The sequence below is a fragment of the Cebidichthys violaceus genome, unplaced genomic scaffold (genome assembly GCF_023349555.1).
Source record: "Cebidichthys violaceus isolate CVI_PGR_0920_01 unplaced genomic scaffold, fCebVio1.0.p SCAF_58, whole genome shotgun sequence".
Classification (NCBI taxonomy): domain Eukaryota; kingdom Metazoa; phylum Chordata; class Actinopteri; order Perciformes; family Stichaeidae; genus Cebidichthys; species Cebidichthys violaceus.
The window spans coordinates 905272-926205 of NW_027176794.1; the positions used below are offsets into that span (position 1 = coordinate 905272).

Sequence of the window (20934 nt, forward strand, 5' to 3'; positions counted from 1 at the left end):
AGTTTTGTAACAAAAAGACCTGAAAGTGACTGTCGGAAACTAGCAGGCATCGGTAGAGACACCTCAAATCACGGGGTCCTTAGTTGAAGGACCTCGCGGAGAAGTAAACAGAAAAAAAAAATGTATGCTAGCTTAAATTAACATTCAATCAGCGATTCCAGTTTAATTTACGTCTTAACGACGTGCATTTAATTACGAGGCGATGGCAGAGGACAATGAACTGGAGAAGTATGTAACTATTTAACTGTTTATCTTCAGTTAACGTGTGTAACGTCACAGCTGCTTACACTTCTAGCGAGTTTCTGTCAAAACCGTAACAGCCCTCCGTCAGAGGGGATGGGATATTTCTGGTTGACAGCTGTTGTATTTTCTGTGTTGTCGTTGTAAGGAAACCCTTCCACTAATACAGTCGCCATTCACTGCCTGTGCTATGTGGTTAAAGGTCGGTTAAATGAGTGAGTCTCCTCTGACGATACTTCTGCTGATTCAGCAACTCGGGTCAAAGTAGGACACTGCCGCTGTCCCTCATTCATTCACTAATGAGTCACTGTCTCCTCTGCACCCTGCATCAGTCTGTTTTCTTTCACTTAATTAAGTTATTCTCCCCTTGGCTCCCCCTTGAGGTTTTGTGCTATCTTTGTCCTCAACTTCTCCCAATTTCCTCCCCTTCACGTGACCCATGTGTGTCTTTATTTGTTTATGTAGGCGTGCAGTGGAGGAGCTCCTAAAGGAGACTGACAGGGCTCGAGTGAGAGCAGAGACCATGGGCCCTGCAGGATGGTGAGCACTGTGTTTGACACTGTATCAGCTGGCACACATCTGTCATTTGTGGACACTTGGCTGCTACTTATCTGCCTAGCTGTACATACACTGGGCCAGTGTTTGTTCCTTGAGTGTGTCGCCTATTTGTTGTGTTTTAAGATTTTAGTCTGTGCTCACTTTGTCTTGTTTTCATGCTGTATTCTCAGCTAGTTTGTTAGTTTATGTCCTCAAAAGCAAATACTATAATGATAATGATACATACTCACAATAAGACTCAACCACACTGAGACAAAAGTACAAAGTATCTCTAGTATAAATATACCTAGTACAAAAGATAGCTCCAGGTAATATAACATTATATCTTTTCTGAAAACAGAATATTTACTTAACATATTGTTCCAGATCAGTGAAATAGACACGATTATATCGCGTTTACTCTTGTTTTGTCAAAATTGTATTTTGTGTTATTATTGCCCACCCCCCAAAATGTCTTCATAATTCCTAATGTGTTATTTCAAAAAGTCAAACCAAATTGAATGGATTGTTAATAGTTAGTCTATTCAGGAAGTCCCAATGGAAAACCAATTGCATACATACACCATCAACACAAGACAATTCAGTCACACAAATCAATCATCATCACATACACACACACACACACACACACACACACACACACACACACACACACACACACACACACACATACACATACACACACATATATATAATAAAACAGTCGCAAATATATTCTAGCAATATCAAGAAGTAGAACTTTAAGGTCCCCCAGAGGATTGAGTTTGTGTTGCAGTTCAAGAACAATAACTTTTAAATGTTTTGTGATCTGGTGTCATGGTTATTAGCTTTGAACTCCATTAAGGATGTTAAATATCTGGGTATCTTAATCAGCATGGCCTTTTTAAATGAAAATACATAATGCCTTCTAGGAGCCAGTGATGACGTTCCAAAGGTCTCAGAGATAAGTGTCCGAGTTTGAAAGTGTGTCTGTTCACTCCCCCGTCAGGTTGAAGTGTCCCCTACGGAGCACCAACAAGCGCTTCCTCCTCAACACCCTGCGCTCTACCGGCCTGCAGCAGCGCACCTCTGAGTCCAGAGACGGACACTCCGCCACGAGAGGGCGCCTGAGGAGCGACTCCCCGGACAGAAGCCGCAACCGCAGCAGAACACCTCCCAGAGAACACAGAAGTAAAGGGGGCCACGCAGACCATAAACACCATCACAGGGACAGCTGCAATAACAAAGATAAGAAGCCGGATAGAGACAAAGAGAGGAGTTACAGACACAAAGACAACAGAGACAGGAGACATGGAAGGGATGGCCAGAACAGAGACAAAGACAGACTTCATGAATAAAGACTTCTGTCCGGCGGAGGAACACTGATTTTACTGAGGCCACTCCCTGTTCAGGCCACACAGAGGTTGACACTCCTGAAACTGCTCACTGACCAGCTAACACACCTCACAGAACTGCCAGCTGACTGAGAGAACTGCCCTGTGCACCTGTCTGAGAAGACGTTTGAAGTTTTTATCCCTGATGGTAGATGATGTTCATACTAGTTCCGCCAATAGCCAAGATTAAGCTTATTTTTTTTTCTGATTTTCCACTTAAATTGCAGTGAATAAACTATCAAGTGGCCGGCGGGTAATCAGGATGATTTTTCACAAACGTTTTTAAAGCCATTATTGTCGTTCCCTCCCCTCACACATGAGTCACGGTCTGTTGTAATTCTGTTTCACCTACAGTGAAGGAGGTTTGATTTCAATTATATGGTCATTACCATTCTTCTGTCATCACTCACCCGTCATAATGTTTACATAAGCCGTGCTGCTGTCGCCACTGGGTAAGCACTTTTTAACGCGTGTCTAACTTTTTGGACATGTATATAGGCCTACCGGCTATCACAAAGTGATTTGTTTGTCAAAGGAGAAAAAAAAAACAACCTGACACTCCTTACATGTGTCCTCGTGTACAACTGATCCCCATGGATTAATAGCAATAAGGCTGTAATAATAACGTACAATGATAATCCAGTGATTAAACTCACATGCATATTCCCTCGTGTTTTAGTGGGGTCACCAGGGTTTCAGGACAACAGATGGAAATGTGCTCAAGCGTTGAAAGTGTTGCTTTTTATATCTTTCTCGTCCATTTGGCCGGTCTCCATGTGTGTGAGCATACACTCCTTTTATTGTTCCACACCCCCAGCGTTTTATAAATTGGGCAACTGTCATTCTCCGTGGTCATGATTACCGCTCGATCTATTATATACTAAACTTAAAATGCATTACTCCTCGCTTAAGCCATTATGCCAGATTCTGTGTCTGGAAAGTCTGCTAAATGCGTTGAACGCCCCTCATGCTTCATAAATCACGTTGTCCATCTCCACTGTAGTGGAGCGTGCCTTGGGTTAACTGTTTCCTTCCTCTTTAAAAGAACGATCAAATATAAACACCATTAAGCCATAGTGCAGGGGGTGATTTCTATAGAATTGGTTTAGTTGAACTTTATTGCATCGCTGAGTGCCCCATTAAGATACCGTGGAAAGTGCCATAATTGCTTTTGAAGAACTCTGTGCAAATAAGACTATTGATACACACTATCAGGGTAAAAGTCGTCCTGCAGGCCTACAATTTACATGAAAAAATAAAGCTAAATCACTCCGATCATGTGGCAAAGGCTCAAAATGTTGCATACACGCGCAGGTGATCTCGTAACTTCTTTTTTTTTTGAGACGCGCTTCACGTGCACGCCAGTTAATTGAGTTCTGTTGCTCACTCCAACCTTAATTGGTTAACCACGAGAGCCGCTGTTTAATGGGGCGAACGCACACCTGCTGAAGGCTAATGGCCAGCAAACACGGTGAGAGTGCGCGACCTTCAGCGGCTCCGTGTTTGTCATCGCCGGGGGCTCTTCATGCGGGGACCGTGGGCCCACTTTCGCTAAATTGTGTTAAATGATGCATTTACAGAAGTGTAATGGGTACATTTTAAAAGTCAGAAAAGTGTAGACATAAAAAAAAAAAAAAAAAAGGTCGTGGAAACAGACTTTGGTGTTCATCCGAGTTTCCAAGACAACTGTCTCTCCCCGCAGGTCTCTTATCTTGCAGGTCAACCAATGTTTGCGACCATACATATCGATTTATCAGCCGCAGAGTGCAGACGAGAGATACATCCATATAAAATGTGTCGATGACATACAGCATTGTGTAAGGACATGCGTGTCCTGCAAGAGAAACAGGGTTCTTCCGTGCGCGCTAGACCATTAAGAACTTTAGCAGTTTTCTGGAGGCAGGGTCTCTGAGATTCACCTGTTCACTGTCTGTTGCCGCTGTGGGGGCAAACACAGGTGGGTGCCAGGTAAACGTCGCGGTATTTACAGAGCGGCATTGATTTACGCGCTGTTCAATTTACCGAACAATCCCACGAGCTGCAGAATAACCTGGAAACTGAGGCCGACAGGTCTGCAAACAGTGAAACCAATGGCTTTGGCTCTGTAGAGTCACATGGTGGCAGAGTGACACACCTGTGCGGAGCCGTGAGGGCCTCGCAGTTTGCGCAAGAGACAGGTAGAGCAGTAGAGGTCCACGCCGAGGAAGGGTGCATGCAGGTACGGTACATGTGCGGGTCCTCGGAAGCCATGAATCGGGAAGATCATTATTATCCTTCTCAGGTTTTTAAAGACTCCTGTGCCTACCAGAGATCACAGCTGGAAGACTACAGCCACAGCCCGCCGCCCTGCCTCTACATGAGCAGGCAGGTGCACTCCGTCTACACACCGCCGTCCATGGGAGCCTTGGAGCAGGCCAGCCTTCCCGACATTGCCCCCTCTTACAGCCTACCGGATCCGGGTCTGCCTCAGCTCCACCATCCCCAGGGGCTCCAGCAGCAGCCTCTCCCGCCTGCTGCAGGCTATGGAGACACGGGGGAGCAGGGCAGATATCACCTCCCTTTCCCCTGGATGAAAACCACAAAATCTCACTCGCACACCTGGAAGGGACAGTGGTCAGGTAAATCTTCCAACCCTCTACACATCTGTAAATGTCATGTGTTTGAGATAATTACAAAGATAATCACTGAGGGAGAGCTGTTTCTGCTGGATTTGGTATATCTATAATCACTTCTCAGCTTATTTCAATTTGCAGATAGGCTTCAGTTGTGTTTATAACATTACTCTGTAGTCATAGCACTAACGAGTGAGTTTCATCTGACTCTCTCTGAGGGCCTATAATGACGTCATGCTCACAACAATATGATCTTGGGTGTTTCAGTTTACCTTGTCAGTCAATTTGTAAAAGGCCCGGAAGGTCAGCGCTGGCTTTTATCAGGTCTTATCGTCACAAAAATGTGGGGTTTGCCTATACAAAACATATTCACAAATCGCCCAATCTTAAACCATCAATAGGCTGTAGCCTACTATAGAGAGTATAATAGGCCGGTAAAACACCCACATCTACCGCAATAGGGTTTGATTGATGTTGGCGTGCTAACATGAACAAAAGTACATTTTACATTAGTGTTTATTAGATTAGTTTAGTCTTTTATCGGGAGGCATTTTGATTATAAAACTGGCTTTAATTATAGGCCTATAAATTGAAGTTTGTTTTTAGTGAGCGTGAAAAATGTGAACGTATAACCATAAAGTTTCTTCAGCTAAAATATATCTATGAAGTTCTCAGACTTTTCTCATAGAGAAACGTTTCAGACCATTGAACTAACTTTTATTCTGCGTCACTGATGTAAGACATTTGTTTAATTGGTTTATACACCTTGTAGACGAAGTCCTCTTTTGGTTTATTTTGCTTATAGTTTTTGTGATTGTTAATTATAGTGTACTGACGATATGGCAATGACTGCTATATAGGTCATTTTTTAAGTAGCATAATTCCAGTAAATTTAAGTTTTTAAACGGACAAATTTACATTTTGAAGAGATGTAAAAACTGCACGTTTTTTAAAAATATTTTTAGAAGTGGCAGGCTAATATAAAGGACGCCAAGGGTCATATGTCTTGATTAATAAGCATGTATACCGTTAATAGCATGTATTTAAAAAGTGTTCAATTAAAACTACCTAACCTAAACTATACCCAATTGTATCTACTGACCGTGAATAGTTTAAATTTAACTTTAAATTTTAATCAACACAAAAAGACATTTCTGGACGACAAATATTTTTTTCCATTGACTCCAATACAATATTATGAGTGAATCCCTTATTGATTTTTGTACAGGTAAAATAAATAAATAAAGTGCACCATTAAAGCAACTGATGTGTAACTAAAGACTAACTGCAAAATGTAGGCTTAATTTAATTACTCATACTTTTGAGTTTAGTTTTTTAGAATAAATATTTTTATTATTATTTTGCATGTGGTGAAATGTTGAGGCCATCAGTATGATAGGTAATTCATTAACTGAGTCTGTTCACTAATCATCAGGTGCAGGACCCTGAGGAGGGGATCAGGACATCCTGAAAATAAGGAGGAATGTGGTTGCTTTATAGCCTGTAAAAAGTTACTTGTTTCACTATAACTGACTTTGTTTTCCAAAAAATACTGCAGCAATTCAGCCATAAAAAATTGTGTAATAGCTGGGAAATAAAAACATACTACGGGGAAACTATAATTTACACAACCGACCTTAACCCAAATCTTAATAATATACCACTAGCTTTAGCTTTTCTGCTTATCACCTGTTTTTAACTGATACTTTTTAACTCGGACTAAAGAAAAGGCTTATCTTTGGGTAAATCTCAAGTAATTGTGAATTCCTTGTAACATTACAAGAGAGTAAATGTTTATTTTACTATCAGAAGACAAATGCTCATGTGGTTTCTGCAGGTGCCTGCTGGAGAGGTCAAAATCTAACCCATGCACTTCTAATAAGCCCTATAGTCATTTGCAGTAAAACATAATATTCTCCCTTTATGATCATTAATCATTTCAAATTTACAATGACAGTGCGATGGTTCAACCAGACTGGATTTTGAAAAATCAGAAAGAGACCAAGCGTGAGCAACAGTTAAGACTAAGCTTATAGCATCAAAATGTGTGCAGATTTAAAGAGATACCGGTTTCAGTATCAAGTGCAAAAATAAGATATTCTTAATTAAGTTAGAAATAGAAGTTAGTTAAGAGTTAGCACTATTGGAATTTGACGGACATATCACAGTTTGAAACCCACTCAATCTAACTACTACATCCCTGTTTGTGTCCAGGACCATACGTGATGGCGGAATCCGAGGAAAACAAACGCACGAGGACAGCATACACGCGCGCCCAGCTGCTGGAGCTTGAGAAGGAGTTCCTGTTCAACCGCTACATCTCGAGGCCGCGCCGCGTGGAGCTGGCGCTGACCCTGAGCCTCACCGAGCGCCACATCAAGATCTGGTTCCAGAACCGGCGCATGAAGTGGAAGAAGGAGGAAGACCGAAGGAAGGTGAGGGGGTCCGACCCGGACCAGGACTCCTCCATCACCTCTGGAGATCAGGGGGAGGCCGCGGGAGCGGTCACCTCAACGAACAGACCTCACACCACCTCACCTCCTGTTTCCCCGCTGCACGGTCACTCCCTCTCCGCACCTGGGACCAGAGAGACGGCTTAGAGCCCGCAGGTTCAAACTCTCCAGGAACCTTTTTTTTGAAAACCCAAATAGAAAGAGACTTAAAATCCACATTTTAAGGCAGACCCATTTGAGTGGAATCTTATAAGATTCATGATTAGGGCAAGACAGGAGAGTGAACCTATAGTCTCTCTTATAGCTATTTACATAAAGTGCTCATTTTCCAGGGACCCCCTTGAACCTTCACAAGGACCACCTTTGCCTATTGGATACCACTGTCTGTCTGGACTGAAGGAACATTTCTTTATCCCACTTCATCGTGCATGCTTTGAGGTTTTTTGGGCACCAGATGGTATGATGAGACAACCTTATCATGCATGGACCGACTACTCCCCCCCCCCCCCCCCCCTTCTAGAAGCAGCGCCATGGATTCAGTTGCACAAACTGAAGCATGGTCTGATCATGTTTAACAGTGAGTGTTGTTTTTCACCTCAGACATGTGAGTAGTATACAATTAAGTTTATGGATATATTTATGCGTAATAGGACTGCATTTGCTATTTTATCAATGTCAACTTGTACATAGGATATATCGTGTAAATTGTTGAATTAGAATCAATGGTACACATATTTTATTGTTTGAAGAATTCACTGTACAGTATGAATAACAAATGTTTGGAATAAAGCAAATATCACACGGCCTATAGGGACAATGGCGGTCTTTACATCCGGGTGGTTAAACTGGCACAAGATGAATCCAATATAAACTCCAGTAGTTACGGTTCACAACTTGTTTGGAGCGTCAGTGAGCACGAGAGCTTGAAGACGCAGGTGACATATCTTCCTCACCTCCTCGATTCCGCGCGCCCTCTCCACCGCGCGCTCGTTCTGACAGCGCTCGGACAGTTGCCGTAAAATGTTCGCCTTGTCGTTCATCCGGGCGCAGATGACAAACGGGAACCCAAAACGCTCTTTGTACTCCTGGTTGAGCCGGGCCATGCGCGAGGCATCTGCAGAGTTCAACGCATCCATCCCGGCTCCTGCCTGTTCCTCGCGCGATTCCCGAGTCAATGTGCCGCTCTGGAGGTCCCTGCCCGCGAGGTCAGGGTGGCATCTGAGGATCCCCTCTTTGCCTGGACACGAACGAATACAATGCCTTAATCATGTCTTATCTGTGCCATTTCCCGGGGAGTAAATCACATTTCAGGGCCAAATTGCAAATCATAAAGACACAACTTTTAAGTTTAGTTCTCACCTGATTCTGGGAGAGTATCGATGAATTCACTGATTGCAGCCTCCAACGCAGTTAAGTTCAAAAAGGGACGCCCCGACCACACAGTAGCTGTTATGATGGGACATTTCTCCACCACATTGCCCAAAAGATTCACAAAATCCTCGTAAGGAAGAGCATTTACTGTGGCGATGTCCATGTTCATGCGCACGGGGACTCTCTTCAGTATAGTTGCACAGGCAGTCTTTATTGACCTTCGGACAAGACAACAAGGGTCAATGCACTTCTGGACACACAGAACAAGCCCCCTATACGCATGTGGTTCATATTTTCCTCGTCAGATCACGTGTCAATCATTTGATGTTGATTTAATTGTCTTTTTCTGGGATCTTTATTTTCTCCCTCCTTTTATGTTTCTTATCTAGAATGAAAAGTTAAATAAGGCTCGGCTTCCAATAACGGAAATGGTTTCCAATTTACAAAAAGAAACAGGTAGGCTAACTATTGTCTAAGCCAGATACAACACTGAGCTGTAAAATCAGTAGCATATGGTGCTAAACTGTCAAATAGAAGCAACTTCATTTTACAGAGGAAACACATGTGTCCATACTGCTACATATATCATAAGTGACCTACTTAATTACCGTGTGGGGTTATTCATAAATGTTCTCACCATTTGCAACAGCAGCCTTTCAGGTAAACAGCACGTTCAAGTGCACTTCCTGCATTTCCCCAACGCCTCATGACAATGAATACGCCCATATATGTTTTCTTTCTAATCTTTTACATTGTTAGCATAGTATCAAGAGGAAACATCAGAATTACTCATATACGGATGGAGCTTTGCGAAAAGAAAACGAAAAGCAGTGTCAAAGACAAAAGGGCAACGGAGATAAAAACATATTCAACGTTAAATAAATACATTAGAAATAAACACGTGAGTGTATGATGATACATTCACTTTAAGATACAATCACTGTGTTGCTAGCTTTTCTGTCTGTCTGTTCCATTTCATTCATAAATACAAAAAATAAAGCATAACTTCTGTGAATGTGGAACCTGACCAGAAGCAAAATTAGATTAATAAGGAAAATGCAATAACCTCTTTGTCGCTGCAATCATGTTTATTATGTATTATCTATTTCTATAATAAAATGCTAAATCGGAGAAAATGTTGTCAACTATAACATTATTAACATCTTTCTACAGCTCATATGCTAATTTACAACATCAACATACATGCAGAGCAAGTTCGGGGATACAATTCACAGACAACTCAATTTACTTTGTCACTCCTTCACTTTTGTAAGACTAGGAAGAATATAGAGATCAACTCAAATTACACCTGTTTTACCTTATTTGTTAGAAGGAACTTTTGCGGTGAGGGCCAAACCAACCGAGAGTGAGTTAACATCACTAAATAACATGTATGGGATATCGTCCAAATGATAAAGAACATTATTTTGGGGTTATTGGTAGATTGAACATGGCTAGAAATAGTAGCTGTATTTGCCCTTCTTTAGTAAATAACGACCCACTATACCATTGTCAACCATTAGATAAGGACATGTTCTATATCAAATATTACAGCTGTTCCAAATATAACATCTCCGCAGAGAAAAAGTGTGCTTGTAAATCAATGCCAAATACCATGGATGTATAAAGCTTGGTATAAAGAGAAGCCTCTTACTGCCCCGCGAGGCGGTGAAACTACGCCCTCTACTGTCCAAAGCGAATGCCTACAGTAGGACTTTTATTTGCAGGGGCAGCTAAGTACGTTTGAGTATAAATTCAAGGTACTTGTACATACTTGCTTCTCCACTACATCTCACAAGCTTATGTTGTACTTTTTCCTCCTCTACATATGTCTGGCAGCGTTAGTTACTTCTAAAACTACACATTTTCATACCCTTCCTGTCCATCTCCAAATTTAGTGATTATTTATTATTTTCCAACAATAGGCTTACGTGTTCCTTTACATTAAAACAATTCACTTTCTTTACATGCCAAATACACAGTTTAAAAACCACTTTGGATCGGCTGATAAATGCACCGTCACAAAGCTGAAAACAGGACGTTTCCCTTTTTCTCCTTTTCTAGAGATACATGAGTTTCACATGACAGGTATGTTACAAACATAAGATGATTTTATAGAATTTGATGCATTGCTGTAAATCAAACTAACCGTTTCTAAAGGAGTTAAATTAGAACAACCATCTATGCAGTAAAATGCAACATACACATTAATGCAATGGCACTATTAATCCAAAAACATCAAATATAATAGTAAAACACTGACAGGGGCCATTTCTTTGCTGATAATACTTACATACTTTTGCTTAGGTTTTGAATGCAGGGCTGTATTTTTACAACAAGGCATCTGAATTCTTCTTCCATCACAGATTTCCTTCTTATACTTTATATATTAATTCTTTTACCATCTTGTTAGATATATGTCAGGAATGCTATGAAGATGATTGATTGTATAGGAAAGGCTTAACATTTTATAATTTCTGTAATATATATATATTTTTTATTGTGGAATCGGAAAAGTTATTCCTCTTCAGACTTTTGGAAATTATTAAAATGAATCAATCTAAGAAGCGAAACTATTTTTTGGTCGTTGACAGATCAGACATATGCAGTTGACCTACATCGTGATCACCATTTTATTTTATTAATGTGTAAAGTACATTTTATTGCAGGTATAATGCTTAAACAAACACAAACGTATAAAGATAATAGATTATTTAAAAAAAATAAAGCTTGTTTTAAAAAACATATTCAAATGTGTAAAAAAATTTGGTTTGATCCGCAAGTAATAGATGCTGGTATAATATAAGAGACCACAACAACCATTACATTTCACTGCATAACAATATATATGATATATGATATATATATGATACAATCTAAAACCAAAGGTTGATCAGTTGCTACAGCATACAGGCCGAATGTATAAAAAGGTTACTACTCCATATCTTACATCTCTATAGTCCTGAAAATATTTAGCATCCTTTTACAAAACTGTTTTTCATTTTAGCTGCACAATAAGAATACAAAACAAAAATACTGTATTAACATTCAGACCACTTTTTCATAGTGAGAATATGATTCACTGAAATACCATGTCATTCAAATCTTGTTACAATACTCTAATATAACATAAAGCAAGTGCATTATACTGTCACTCTTGAGATTATTGCTATGAGAAAAATCTTATATAAACTGTTAAAATATATATGGATACATTGGTTTGAATGTTTGGTGATCACTCTGTATCAGGTGGCTTCACAAGCTTCTCGTCAGCTGCCACAGTGTCTGTGTCCGACACTTCTGCTTTGCTTTCTTCAGTCGCGTGGGTTTGACAGTAATCATTGGCTGACTGATTCTTGTTCTCCTTCTGCTTTGTCAAGGCGGAAATGTCCAAAATGGCCGCTGCATTCTGGTAGTCGCTGGATGTCTGGTCGAGCATGTCGTGGTAGAGCTGAAAGAGGAAGGATTTAATGCTGCTTTTAGATCAGAAACACTGTTAACATGTCTGTACAGCTGTAGAGGTGAACAGGATAAAACTCAAATAGATTATTTATCCCCACAATGTGTTGACCCTGCTCTACAGGCCTACCTGCTCCTCTCTGTCTGTCAGCTGATCACACATAAAGGACACCAGTTTGGAGAAAGATGGCCGGTTGCTGGGATCCAGAGCCCAACACTTACACATCATCCCGTACCTGGAGAAGTAAACCGTGGAGATGAAATATTTTGCAGGATTCTCAGTTATCCATAATAACTAGAAGTCAAAGGTCGCTGCACTGCTGTATTTGTTTTGAAAACAGTGGTGGAAGAAGTACTCAGATCCTTTTCTTAAGTGAAAGTACCAACACAATAATGTACAAATACTCCATTACAAGTAAAAGTTCTGCATTCATAATCCTACTTGTAGTAAAAGTACACAAATATTATCAGCTACATCTACTTACAGCACCAAAAGTACTCTTAAATGTGCCATTTCATCGTGTTATAAATGTAATATGTTTTTGGATAATTGTTACTTATGTATTAATATGTAAGAAAAATTAGTTGAACTGGTGCAAGTGGAGCTAGTTTAACTATTTTATATACAATTGAATCTCTAACGGTAGAAATACCCCAATCTGATCAAGGTCTGGCAACAACTAGGCCGAAACAAAATTGACTTAAAACGACTTGGTTATTGTAGTTTGATATTTTTTGTATTAAAGTAAGTATTAACTTAAGTTCTTAACTATGGTAAAGTAGAAGCTAATGTAGCAGAAACTAGTAACAGAAACATGAAAGTACAAGTACCTTAAAATTGTACTAAAGTACAGCACTTGAGTGAATGTACTAAGTTAATTTTTCAACACTGCTTGAAGATGTTGCCACCCGTTGAAAAACCTATATCAGCATGCATATTTATTATGCTGTCTCATACAGTTTTTACTGCTTCACTTCATTGTGCTCATGACTTTATCATGACACGTTGTACAGGTGTGATTCTGTTAAATCTATTGAAATACGTTTACTAGAGAAACATAACGGCTGCATACAGACAGGCGACACCTACACAGACTCGTTGGCGTAGTAAGGACAATCCATCTTAAATCCTCTTTCAATCATCGAATAGAACATGTGATCCACCTTCATGCCCGGGTACGGAGTAACACCTGAGAGTTACACAGACAGAGTAGGCATTAATCATTGCATAGCAATTATATGCTTGTCTTTTAAATGCACTGAGAGCGCTCGCAAAGGCTACCAAGTGAGAAGATTTCCCAGAGCAGAATGCCATAAGCCCAGACGTCACTCTTCATGGTGTAGATCCCCTGAAAGGTGCTCTCTGGTGCCATCCACTTCACTGGCAAACGCACCTGAAAAGCCATGTCACCCACATAATGTGTAAGAATCAGAAATGGACAGAACATAGCAACCATTGAAAGCTATAAAATAAAAGTATCATACATTTCCTCTCACGACATAGTTGGAGTCGTTGTCGATGTCTCTGGCCAGTCCGAAGTCACCGATTTTCACCCGTCTACCCTTTGTCACTAACACGTTCCGAGCTGCCAGGTCTCGATGGATACACTGCAGACAGACAGGACCCATCGTCAGGGCGCTTATTTCAATCACACCACAATCCACAAAGACCAAGCCTGCGACTGCAGTTTGACATTGGAACATTTTGGTTATTTGTTGATATATATCAATTTACTGGACTGGCATGTGACATGTGAGTTTTGGAAGCTGACAACAATTTTACACATATGTTTTATAATAGTTTTAAAAAAACCTGACTAAAACCGTCCAGCAGTTGGAGAGTTAAAGGCTGCAATTTACAATAATATTTAATTATCAATTGATATGCAGATGATTTTCTAGATTAACTGATCGATTGTTTGGTTTATAAAATGTCATGTAACAATTTATAAAACCAAAGTTATTGTCTTCAAATAGCGTGTTTTGTCTACTATCCATGCAGGATGTAATACAAAGAAGAGAGAGAGAACGGACTGAGATTTTGCTTAAAAATGAACCTAATGATTAATCAGTCATTATGTGTGTGGGTTGAGAGATGTAAATGTAGAGCGTTTCCACAGTTTGGACCTTCGTTTCTTACATTCTTGGAAGAGAGGAACTCCATGCCTTTGGCCACTTGGAAGGCAAAGCTGAGCAGGTCATCAAAGGTCAAGGTTTGCAGGTCCTCTGTCTGATCGTCCAGGTCTTCATGGATCATTGGGTCTGCAGATGAACTGGGATCAGTTAGGATCAACACCACTCAGAGAGAACTCTCTGTTTGGTCAACTGAAGGTGGGAATATACAAGTTTATCTGTTTGACAACATGCGTGTTCTGATTTCAAGTATTTTTTCACCTTCAAAGCTGTCCATGTCACCAGAGTTGACGGTAAGGAGAGCGATGTTCTCCTGCCCTCTGGTGGTACAGCTGTACATGGGCACGTAATTGTCCACTGCTGTGTCTAGCTCACTGAGAAAACACAAACGTGACGTGATTGTTATTGTAAAGTTACACTTTCAACTCATTTTATAATATCAGCACTTATATAGAATCTTGTCTTTATGTTTGATCTCCCCTTATTGCTAAACTATTCCCAATATTGCTCTTCCAACCCCTTGTCTCCCGTTGTTCCAACCTAAAACTTTTCCTGGGCTGCAGGTTGTGGTAAAGGCTGCTGAACTGGTCCTTGTTGAACGCGTCGGTCACACACTTGTGGTAGCGCTCTCTGTTTGTCTTAAGGTAGTTCAGTAGATCTCCATTACAGCAGTACTGGAAAATCAGGTATGTGGGTCCTGTAAAGGGAAAACAGATAATAAATCATGGCACTAGATGTATCATCCCATCTGACAAAAGCATTAGCAGTGGTAACTGTACCTGAGTCTGTGCATGCTCCAAGCAGGTTAACAATGTTAGCATGGTGACCGATGTGAGACAGCATCTTCAGCTCTGACATCAGCGCTTCCTTCTCCACCGTCTGGTGTTTCTCTGCAGCGTCAAATATCACATCAGCTGCTGAAACGACCTCCATAACATTTTTTTTTGCATTTTGCTCATGGAATAAATAAATGAAACACTGACCTTTAAGCATCTTGACGGCCACCTGCTGTGAGACTCCAGGCTTGTTGATGCCATAAGCTGTAGCCTGGACCACCATGCCAAAAGCCCCGGAGCCCAGTTCTTCACCTGGTGAGGACACAGAAACACAGGAAAGTATTACTTTATTTACTAAATCGGTGGTACCTAACTTTTTCTATTTTACAGAAGAGTAAGTAAGTGTCCAGTCGGGGCGGCTGGTCAGTCATCAGATGTTTATGAGTTGTTAGTAGTTACACCAAAGACTGATTTCCTCTCTAAACTTCTCAGACGGTTTCATTTAAATAACTGCACAAGGCTCCAAAATGTAAAACTCTCAAATTTGTAATAAAAAAAAGCAAAGATGAGAAAAATGTCTTGAAGATTAATCCAATTGTATGTAGCAGAACTTCTCCTTCCTTCTTCTCCCATCAATCATGTTACAACAATTGTGACCCTTTGAGGGTTCCTAACCCCTAGGTTGGGAACCACAGAAGTAAACTTCCCAACAACATGTAAGCTAGTTAAAACTAAAAACTTCATCTCGTCAGCTGAAACAGTAAAATGCTTCTAACACATTGATGCATCACTATTACCAATCTATTATATTAAATCTGTCACAGTCTGCACAACTTATTGTACTTTCTTTTAATACTTTAAATAAATTAAGCTGATACTATTTTTGTACTAAGCAGGATCTGAAGTGCAGGGGTTCTACTTGTAATTCAGTTTTTTCACGTGATAGCATTGGCACTTTTACTTAAGTAAAGGATCGGAGTACTTCTTCCACCACTGAAGTCTGTTATCATGTCTGATGCTCGGTGTGGTTCGTACCCAATTCCAGGTTCTCCCTGGGAAACTCCCATTTCAGGTCGTACCCAAACTCCTTGAAGTTTATGTAGATGTAGTCGTTGTCATTGGGTCCAACCATCTGGATAATCTGAAGCTGGGGCTGATACTGGGGTTTCTATTGGAAACACAAAGGGGTTGGCACCATGTCCTCATGTGTGTTTGTGTGTATGTTTGTCAATGTGTAATACATACCTTCTTTTTGACAAAGTACACAAGCACCACGCTAACTATTGCCAAAGTCAGGAGCAGAATCAAACTGCCTACTTTCAGCACCATCAAGCTGCCGTCATCAGTACTTGCAAGACCTAAAAACAGGGATGACAGATTTCTAATGACGGTCATAAAAAAATTAAAATAAAAGTCATTATTTTGACGTGAAATCAGTCTCCCTACCTGTGGAGGACAGGGGTAAAGGTGGGTAGTATATTGAGTATTGGATTTGGCACCAGGAGCCAATTGAGTTTGTCAGGCAAAACCTTAAATGATGTCCATCCACTAGATCTCTGCTCAGAGAGCTCTTGATTGTCTTCTCACAGAAGACATCCGAGTCTGTTTGAGACGCCTCTGGGATCTCCTTCCAGGAAGAGTTTGTTTCACAGATGCTATAATACAAAGAGTCAGGACTTAAGGAAATCTCAATCGGAGTGTGTGTGTGTGCGTATGTGTGTGTGTGTGTGTGTGTGTGAGGGTGTGTTTACATGTTCAGGCTACAATGAGCATACCTGTCATTAGAAGAAGAACACGACATCCAGGTATAATTTGCTGGCACGACACTTGTGGTCTCAACGGTGAAGGGTTTATTGACCTCGTTCTTCCCAAATTTAAACTTTGGTGTGTCTGAAACAAAGTCAGTGGACAACAAGCGTTGCAAAATATAATTGTAATGCAAGTTTTAAAAGTGATAGAATGGTGCAGAATTTACCGAACACATGTTAAACATTCCAGACGCACACAATAAATCTCTCTTACCTACAACACACACTGACACGGTCTTTGTTTCTCTTTGTCCGCCAGCCTCCACGTGTAATTTATAATCTCCTGATTTGAGTACATCACATAGCTTCACGGTCCTGAGAAGACAACATTCATATGAAACCCCCCCCCAAAGTCATCAATAACACACCTCATATGATTATAATTTACAAAAGGCTAGTTCACTGACCATCCGCATGTAGAAATGTACACAAGCATTAATAGACAACTATGCAACATTTTGAGGAGTTCAGCTCCAGGAACATTGCTTCATGCAACTACCTGTGTTTTGGAACCCAATTGTCCCTTTTGCATTTAGTCATGTTTTTATCAGGAGCTTCCCAGGAACAGTGCTGGAGCACAGGGTGGTAGGAAACACTGGCTTGCAAACAGGAGGTGGATGCCTTCTGAGCTAGAATGATCAGCCTCTCATCCAGCTGGACAGAGAGGAAACCCTCAGCTACGGCGACACAAGAATGAAATCAGAGCATGCACAAATGGTACAAACGGGACTGAACTTTAGAAAGAATCATTCATTTGTAACGGTTGAAATTACTACACAAACAGAGAGAAAAAATAAAGTGAAATTTGTTCCGCTAACCTTGGACATGAATGTCAACAGACTTTGTTTTGTTTTGACTCCTGCAGGTGTATGTGCCATTGTGGTCCACATTAACTGACTCGATGAACAGGTAGGACATCCGACTATCTTCATGGCTGTCATTTTCAATGCAAATCTGGGACAAAAATATATTGTTGTTGTGATTTGAGAGGGAAAGACAAACATAAAAGGGAAAGAATTCAAATTTGAATTCAAAGAAAAATCTCAGTGATCTCAGCAGGAATTACTGTACCTCCTTCTTGACTTTAGAAGAGCATGTTGAGTCTCTGAGGTTTTTGCTGCCCTTCTCCCACACAGGTAGAGGCCTCCCATGCAGTTTTATTCGGCAGCGTAGAAGTAAAGACTGACCGGGGCTCACGATGTCATTAGAAACCTCACTTGAGTCAGTGTCCAGGTCTGAAACACACAGTAAGGACTCAAGTCAATGACTTTTTAAAAATATAGTCCAATAATTGTTTGCTATGATTATTAGAGACAGTCCCTATGTTGTAAATTATTTGTACTTCGACCTTTTCAGGTGATTGAAGTGAAAACTGACCAAATAGATTTTGTCTGCGACCATTTATTATGAATAAATCATTTGTAGGATGTATTTAATGATTTTTTAGAAATATTGAATTACCGTAGTCATAGAGTTGAGAGCATTCTTGTCCTTCAGCGTTAGTAGCACAGCACATCACTCCACTCCCATAAAACAAACTACTGTATATACTGCTAATTGCCATTACACTGTTTGCAGTAACAGCAGCCAGATGATTGTCTCTGTTCAAAAGAGGGATTATTCAGAAAATCACACTATTATAAGAAGTTAAAGCCAGTAGACTACATTGTTATCAACTAAACATACTCATGAATCATGCATACATGTGTAGTGGATAACATCTTACCTAGACCATTCAAGTGTGGGCTTTGGGATGCCCTCAGAGGTGCAATTAAATGTAGGGGAACGCATTTTGTTATTCACATTTTCCAGTGTCAGCTTTGGTTTTGTGGGACGTTCTTGTAAAAAAAACAAAAGAGTAAATTGTCAACATTTTATCAGCATCAAGCAGTCCAGTGTTTGTTTGCTGTCTTGAGTCTTAGCATTGTTGTAGAGAGATGATGAGACAGAGAGAGAGCTGTTACTCACTCATTACTACATGCAGAGACACAGCCAGTGAGGACCTGGTCCCTTCGCTAGTTTCACAGCTCAGCGTAAACTCCCCTGAATCTGTCTCAGAAAGCGGTGGTAGGACCATGGAGTTACTCCCATTTCTGATAAAGTGTAAGAAAACCTCTCAGTTTTAAATATATACACAAAATAAAAAAAGGGGAAACACACCTAAATACTCACACATAGACATTCACTTACACTGACAGTATTGGGTCTGCTCCTCTGATCCAGTGGCAAACAGGGAATTCAGAGAAGTGCTCCAGGGAGATGATGAGTTTCTGACCAACATACACGTCTACGCTGACAGAACCAGATGCATTCTGATAGTCAGCTGGCACAAAACATGCAACCTGAAAGACAAGATTCACCATTTCACGATCCTGCATTTGATGTGGTAGCGTGATTAAGGTTGCAAACTATGATGCAAACTACGGTATGTAGCTTAATAAACAAAAAAGGCTCACTTTTATACCAGTATAAGACATATCATATTTATCATTTGATATCTGTGTTTTAAGTATACCAAGCTAAATGGAATTCTCTACATGTCAAAAATAATAACTTTAACAAGTTGTCTTGTATCTGCTTTTAAAGGTGTCATCATTTAAAGGTTATACTAAAATGATGCATAAACAGACACACTTCAAACTGATGAGCAGAAATAAAACCAGTAAATTTGGTCAAGTGCGTGCTATTTCCCGCTCTGGTGTTTCACAACCTCTTGTTGCTCTGCAGCTTCGTTTCTAAATGAATCCAAGACAATCAAAGTATCTTTGTTTAATCTGCAATATGGTTGTATGGAAGACACAGGTAATGACATGCATGGCAACAATTTATGTGCTGGAATAATGCACTTAAAAAAGCAAACATTAAATAACATTGTCTTATATTATCACATTATATTATATTATCTATAAAACCTGCCTCTTAATGTACTGTATATGTCACTAGTTTACATTCCCTGTACATTCAGTGGAGTTTACCAATAATCAATAGTTTCCCTTAACTCAGTAATGTTTCTGAAATAGACAGTAACTCAAATACATGTATTATATAATACTATAATATATGTATAATTAATTGGAACTGTTCAGTTAAAACACAGGAAAGATCCTGGCGGCTTTTACCTCATGACTGGGCACACAAGCCGGGTTCTGCGCTGCGCTGCCATCAGAGCAGTGAAGCTTGACAGCACACAGAAGAAAGACAACTAGAAAGACAGAAACATTGAACTTCATTTCAAAAGTTGTTGTTTTCTGAATAGCCTGAGGCAATTTAAAAAGAAGTGGGTATTTTAAAGAGATGTGAGAAATGCAATCATAAAAACAAGAAGCTAATATTTTCATAAAGGTAAGTCAATTGCTTAGCTTATGCCATTTCTGTGGGTTATTATATTGGTTATACAGGATAAATCATGTAGTAGATCATTTCTTTAAACCCGAAAACTCATTCACTCATTAGGTTATCACACACATTCTAAATTTTAGATATTTGATATTTCTTAATTCCAACAGAGACGCATGTTCCCTTTGTATGATGAACAAAAAGTAAAGTGTCATCCTCTCTACAAAAGTCACTTTTTATCTAAGGTCCCTCATACTGTATATTTGAAGTACAGCTTAATGTCAGCATTGAAGTGAATGTTTCACAATTTAACAATTGGTATTGAGATAAACTTCTTCTCCAGCAATTTGATCTTCAAAAATACAATATGAAATATATTATCCTACCATCATATTTGAATATATTCCACTTAAGAGTCGGACATTTTTTATATTTATTTAATGTATAGCCTAAACATCCTTAGATCCTCTTTGTATTATTCACTCTGCCAACACTGGCAATAACTCAGCCCAATGAACAGAGACCTGAAGAGGTTGACTCACCCGCAATCATATTTCTCTGCCTCCGCATTGATGCTTTCATTCTGTCAGCGTCACATACTCAAAGTCATTACAGGGTCAGACGGAGAAACTTTGATGTAAAACACATGTGCGTAAACCTTTTAAACGGAGGAAGTGTCTATGGAAACGATGACGTTGTCAGCCACGCCTGTATATATACTTTTGAGTAAATGATGCTTGATTAGTGATGAAACCAAGCGGGAGCAGACACAAAACTGATTGAAACGAGATGCGAATTTTTAAACATATTTATTT

The 20934-nt window shown here is 40.0% G+C and overlaps 4 protein-coding genes across 4 annotated transcripts; 2 read left to right on the forward strand and 2 right to left on the reverse strand.

Moving 5' to 3' along the window:
• Positions 1 to 91: 91 nt before the first annotated feature.
• Positions 92 to 2837, forward strand: si:ch211-140b10.6 (protein POLR1D-like). The gene is made up of 3 exons (XM_068732296.1): positions 92 to 228; positions 706 to 780; positions 1787 to 2837. The coding sequence occupies exons 1-3, from the start codon at positions 203 to 205 to the stop codon at positions 2133 to 2135; spliced, it is 450 nt and encodes a 149-aa protein (XP_068588397.1). The 5' UTR covers positions 92 to 202; the 3' UTR covers positions 2136 to 2837.
• A 1474-nt stretch (positions 2838 to 4311) lies between these two features.
• On the forward strand, positions 4312 to 7745 carry pdx1 (pancreatic and duodenal homeobox 1). The gene is made up of 2 exons (XM_068732370.1): positions 4312 to 4789; positions 6998 to 7745. The coding sequence occupies exons 1-2, from the start codon at positions 4384 to 4386 to the stop codon at positions 7381 to 7383; spliced, it is 792 nt and encodes a 263-aa protein (XP_068588471.1). The 5' UTR covers positions 4312 to 4383; the 3' UTR covers positions 7384 to 7745.
• Positions 7746 to 7957: 212 nt separating this feature from the next.
• On the reverse strand, positions 7958 to 8825 carry urad (ureidoimidazoline (2-oxo-4-hydroxy-4-carboxy-5-) decarboxylase). Its single transcript, XM_068732371.1, has 2 exons — positions 8596 to 8825; positions 7958 to 8473 (listed from the first exon to the last, which is right to left on the reverse strand). Exons 1-2 carry the CDS (start codon positions 8774 to 8776, stop codon positions 8124 to 8126), a joined length of 531 nt encoding a protein of 176 aa, XP_068588472.1. The 5' UTR covers positions 8777 to 8825; the 3' UTR covers positions 7958 to 8123.
• A 2401-nt stretch (positions 8826 to 11226) lies between these two features.
• On the reverse strand, positions 11227 to 20744 carry flt3 (fms related receptor tyrosine kinase 3). Its single transcript, XM_068732339.1, has 24 exons — positions 20662 to 20744; positions 19903 to 19985; positions 18974 to 19125; positions 18752 to 18876; positions 18510 to 18621; positions 18245 to 18384; positions 17855 to 18018; positions 17602 to 17737; positions 17283 to 17460; positions 16998 to 17098; positions 16751 to 16865; positions 16422 to 16630; positions 16221 to 16333; positions 16011 to 16143; positions 15183 to 15287; positions 14979 to 15089; positions 14740 to 14896; positions 14461 to 14573; positions 14207 to 14328; positions 13552 to 13674; positions 13349 to 13460; positions 13157 to 13256; positions 12197 to 12302; positions 11227 to 12058 (listed from the first exon to the last, which is right to left on the reverse strand). The coding sequence occupies exons 1-24, from the start codon at positions 20699 to 20701 to the stop codon at positions 11843 to 11845; spliced, it is 3066 nt and encodes a 1021-aa protein (XP_068588440.1). The 5' UTR covers positions 20702 to 20744; the 3' UTR covers positions 11227 to 11842.
• Positions 20745 to 20934: the final 190 nt, after the last annotated feature.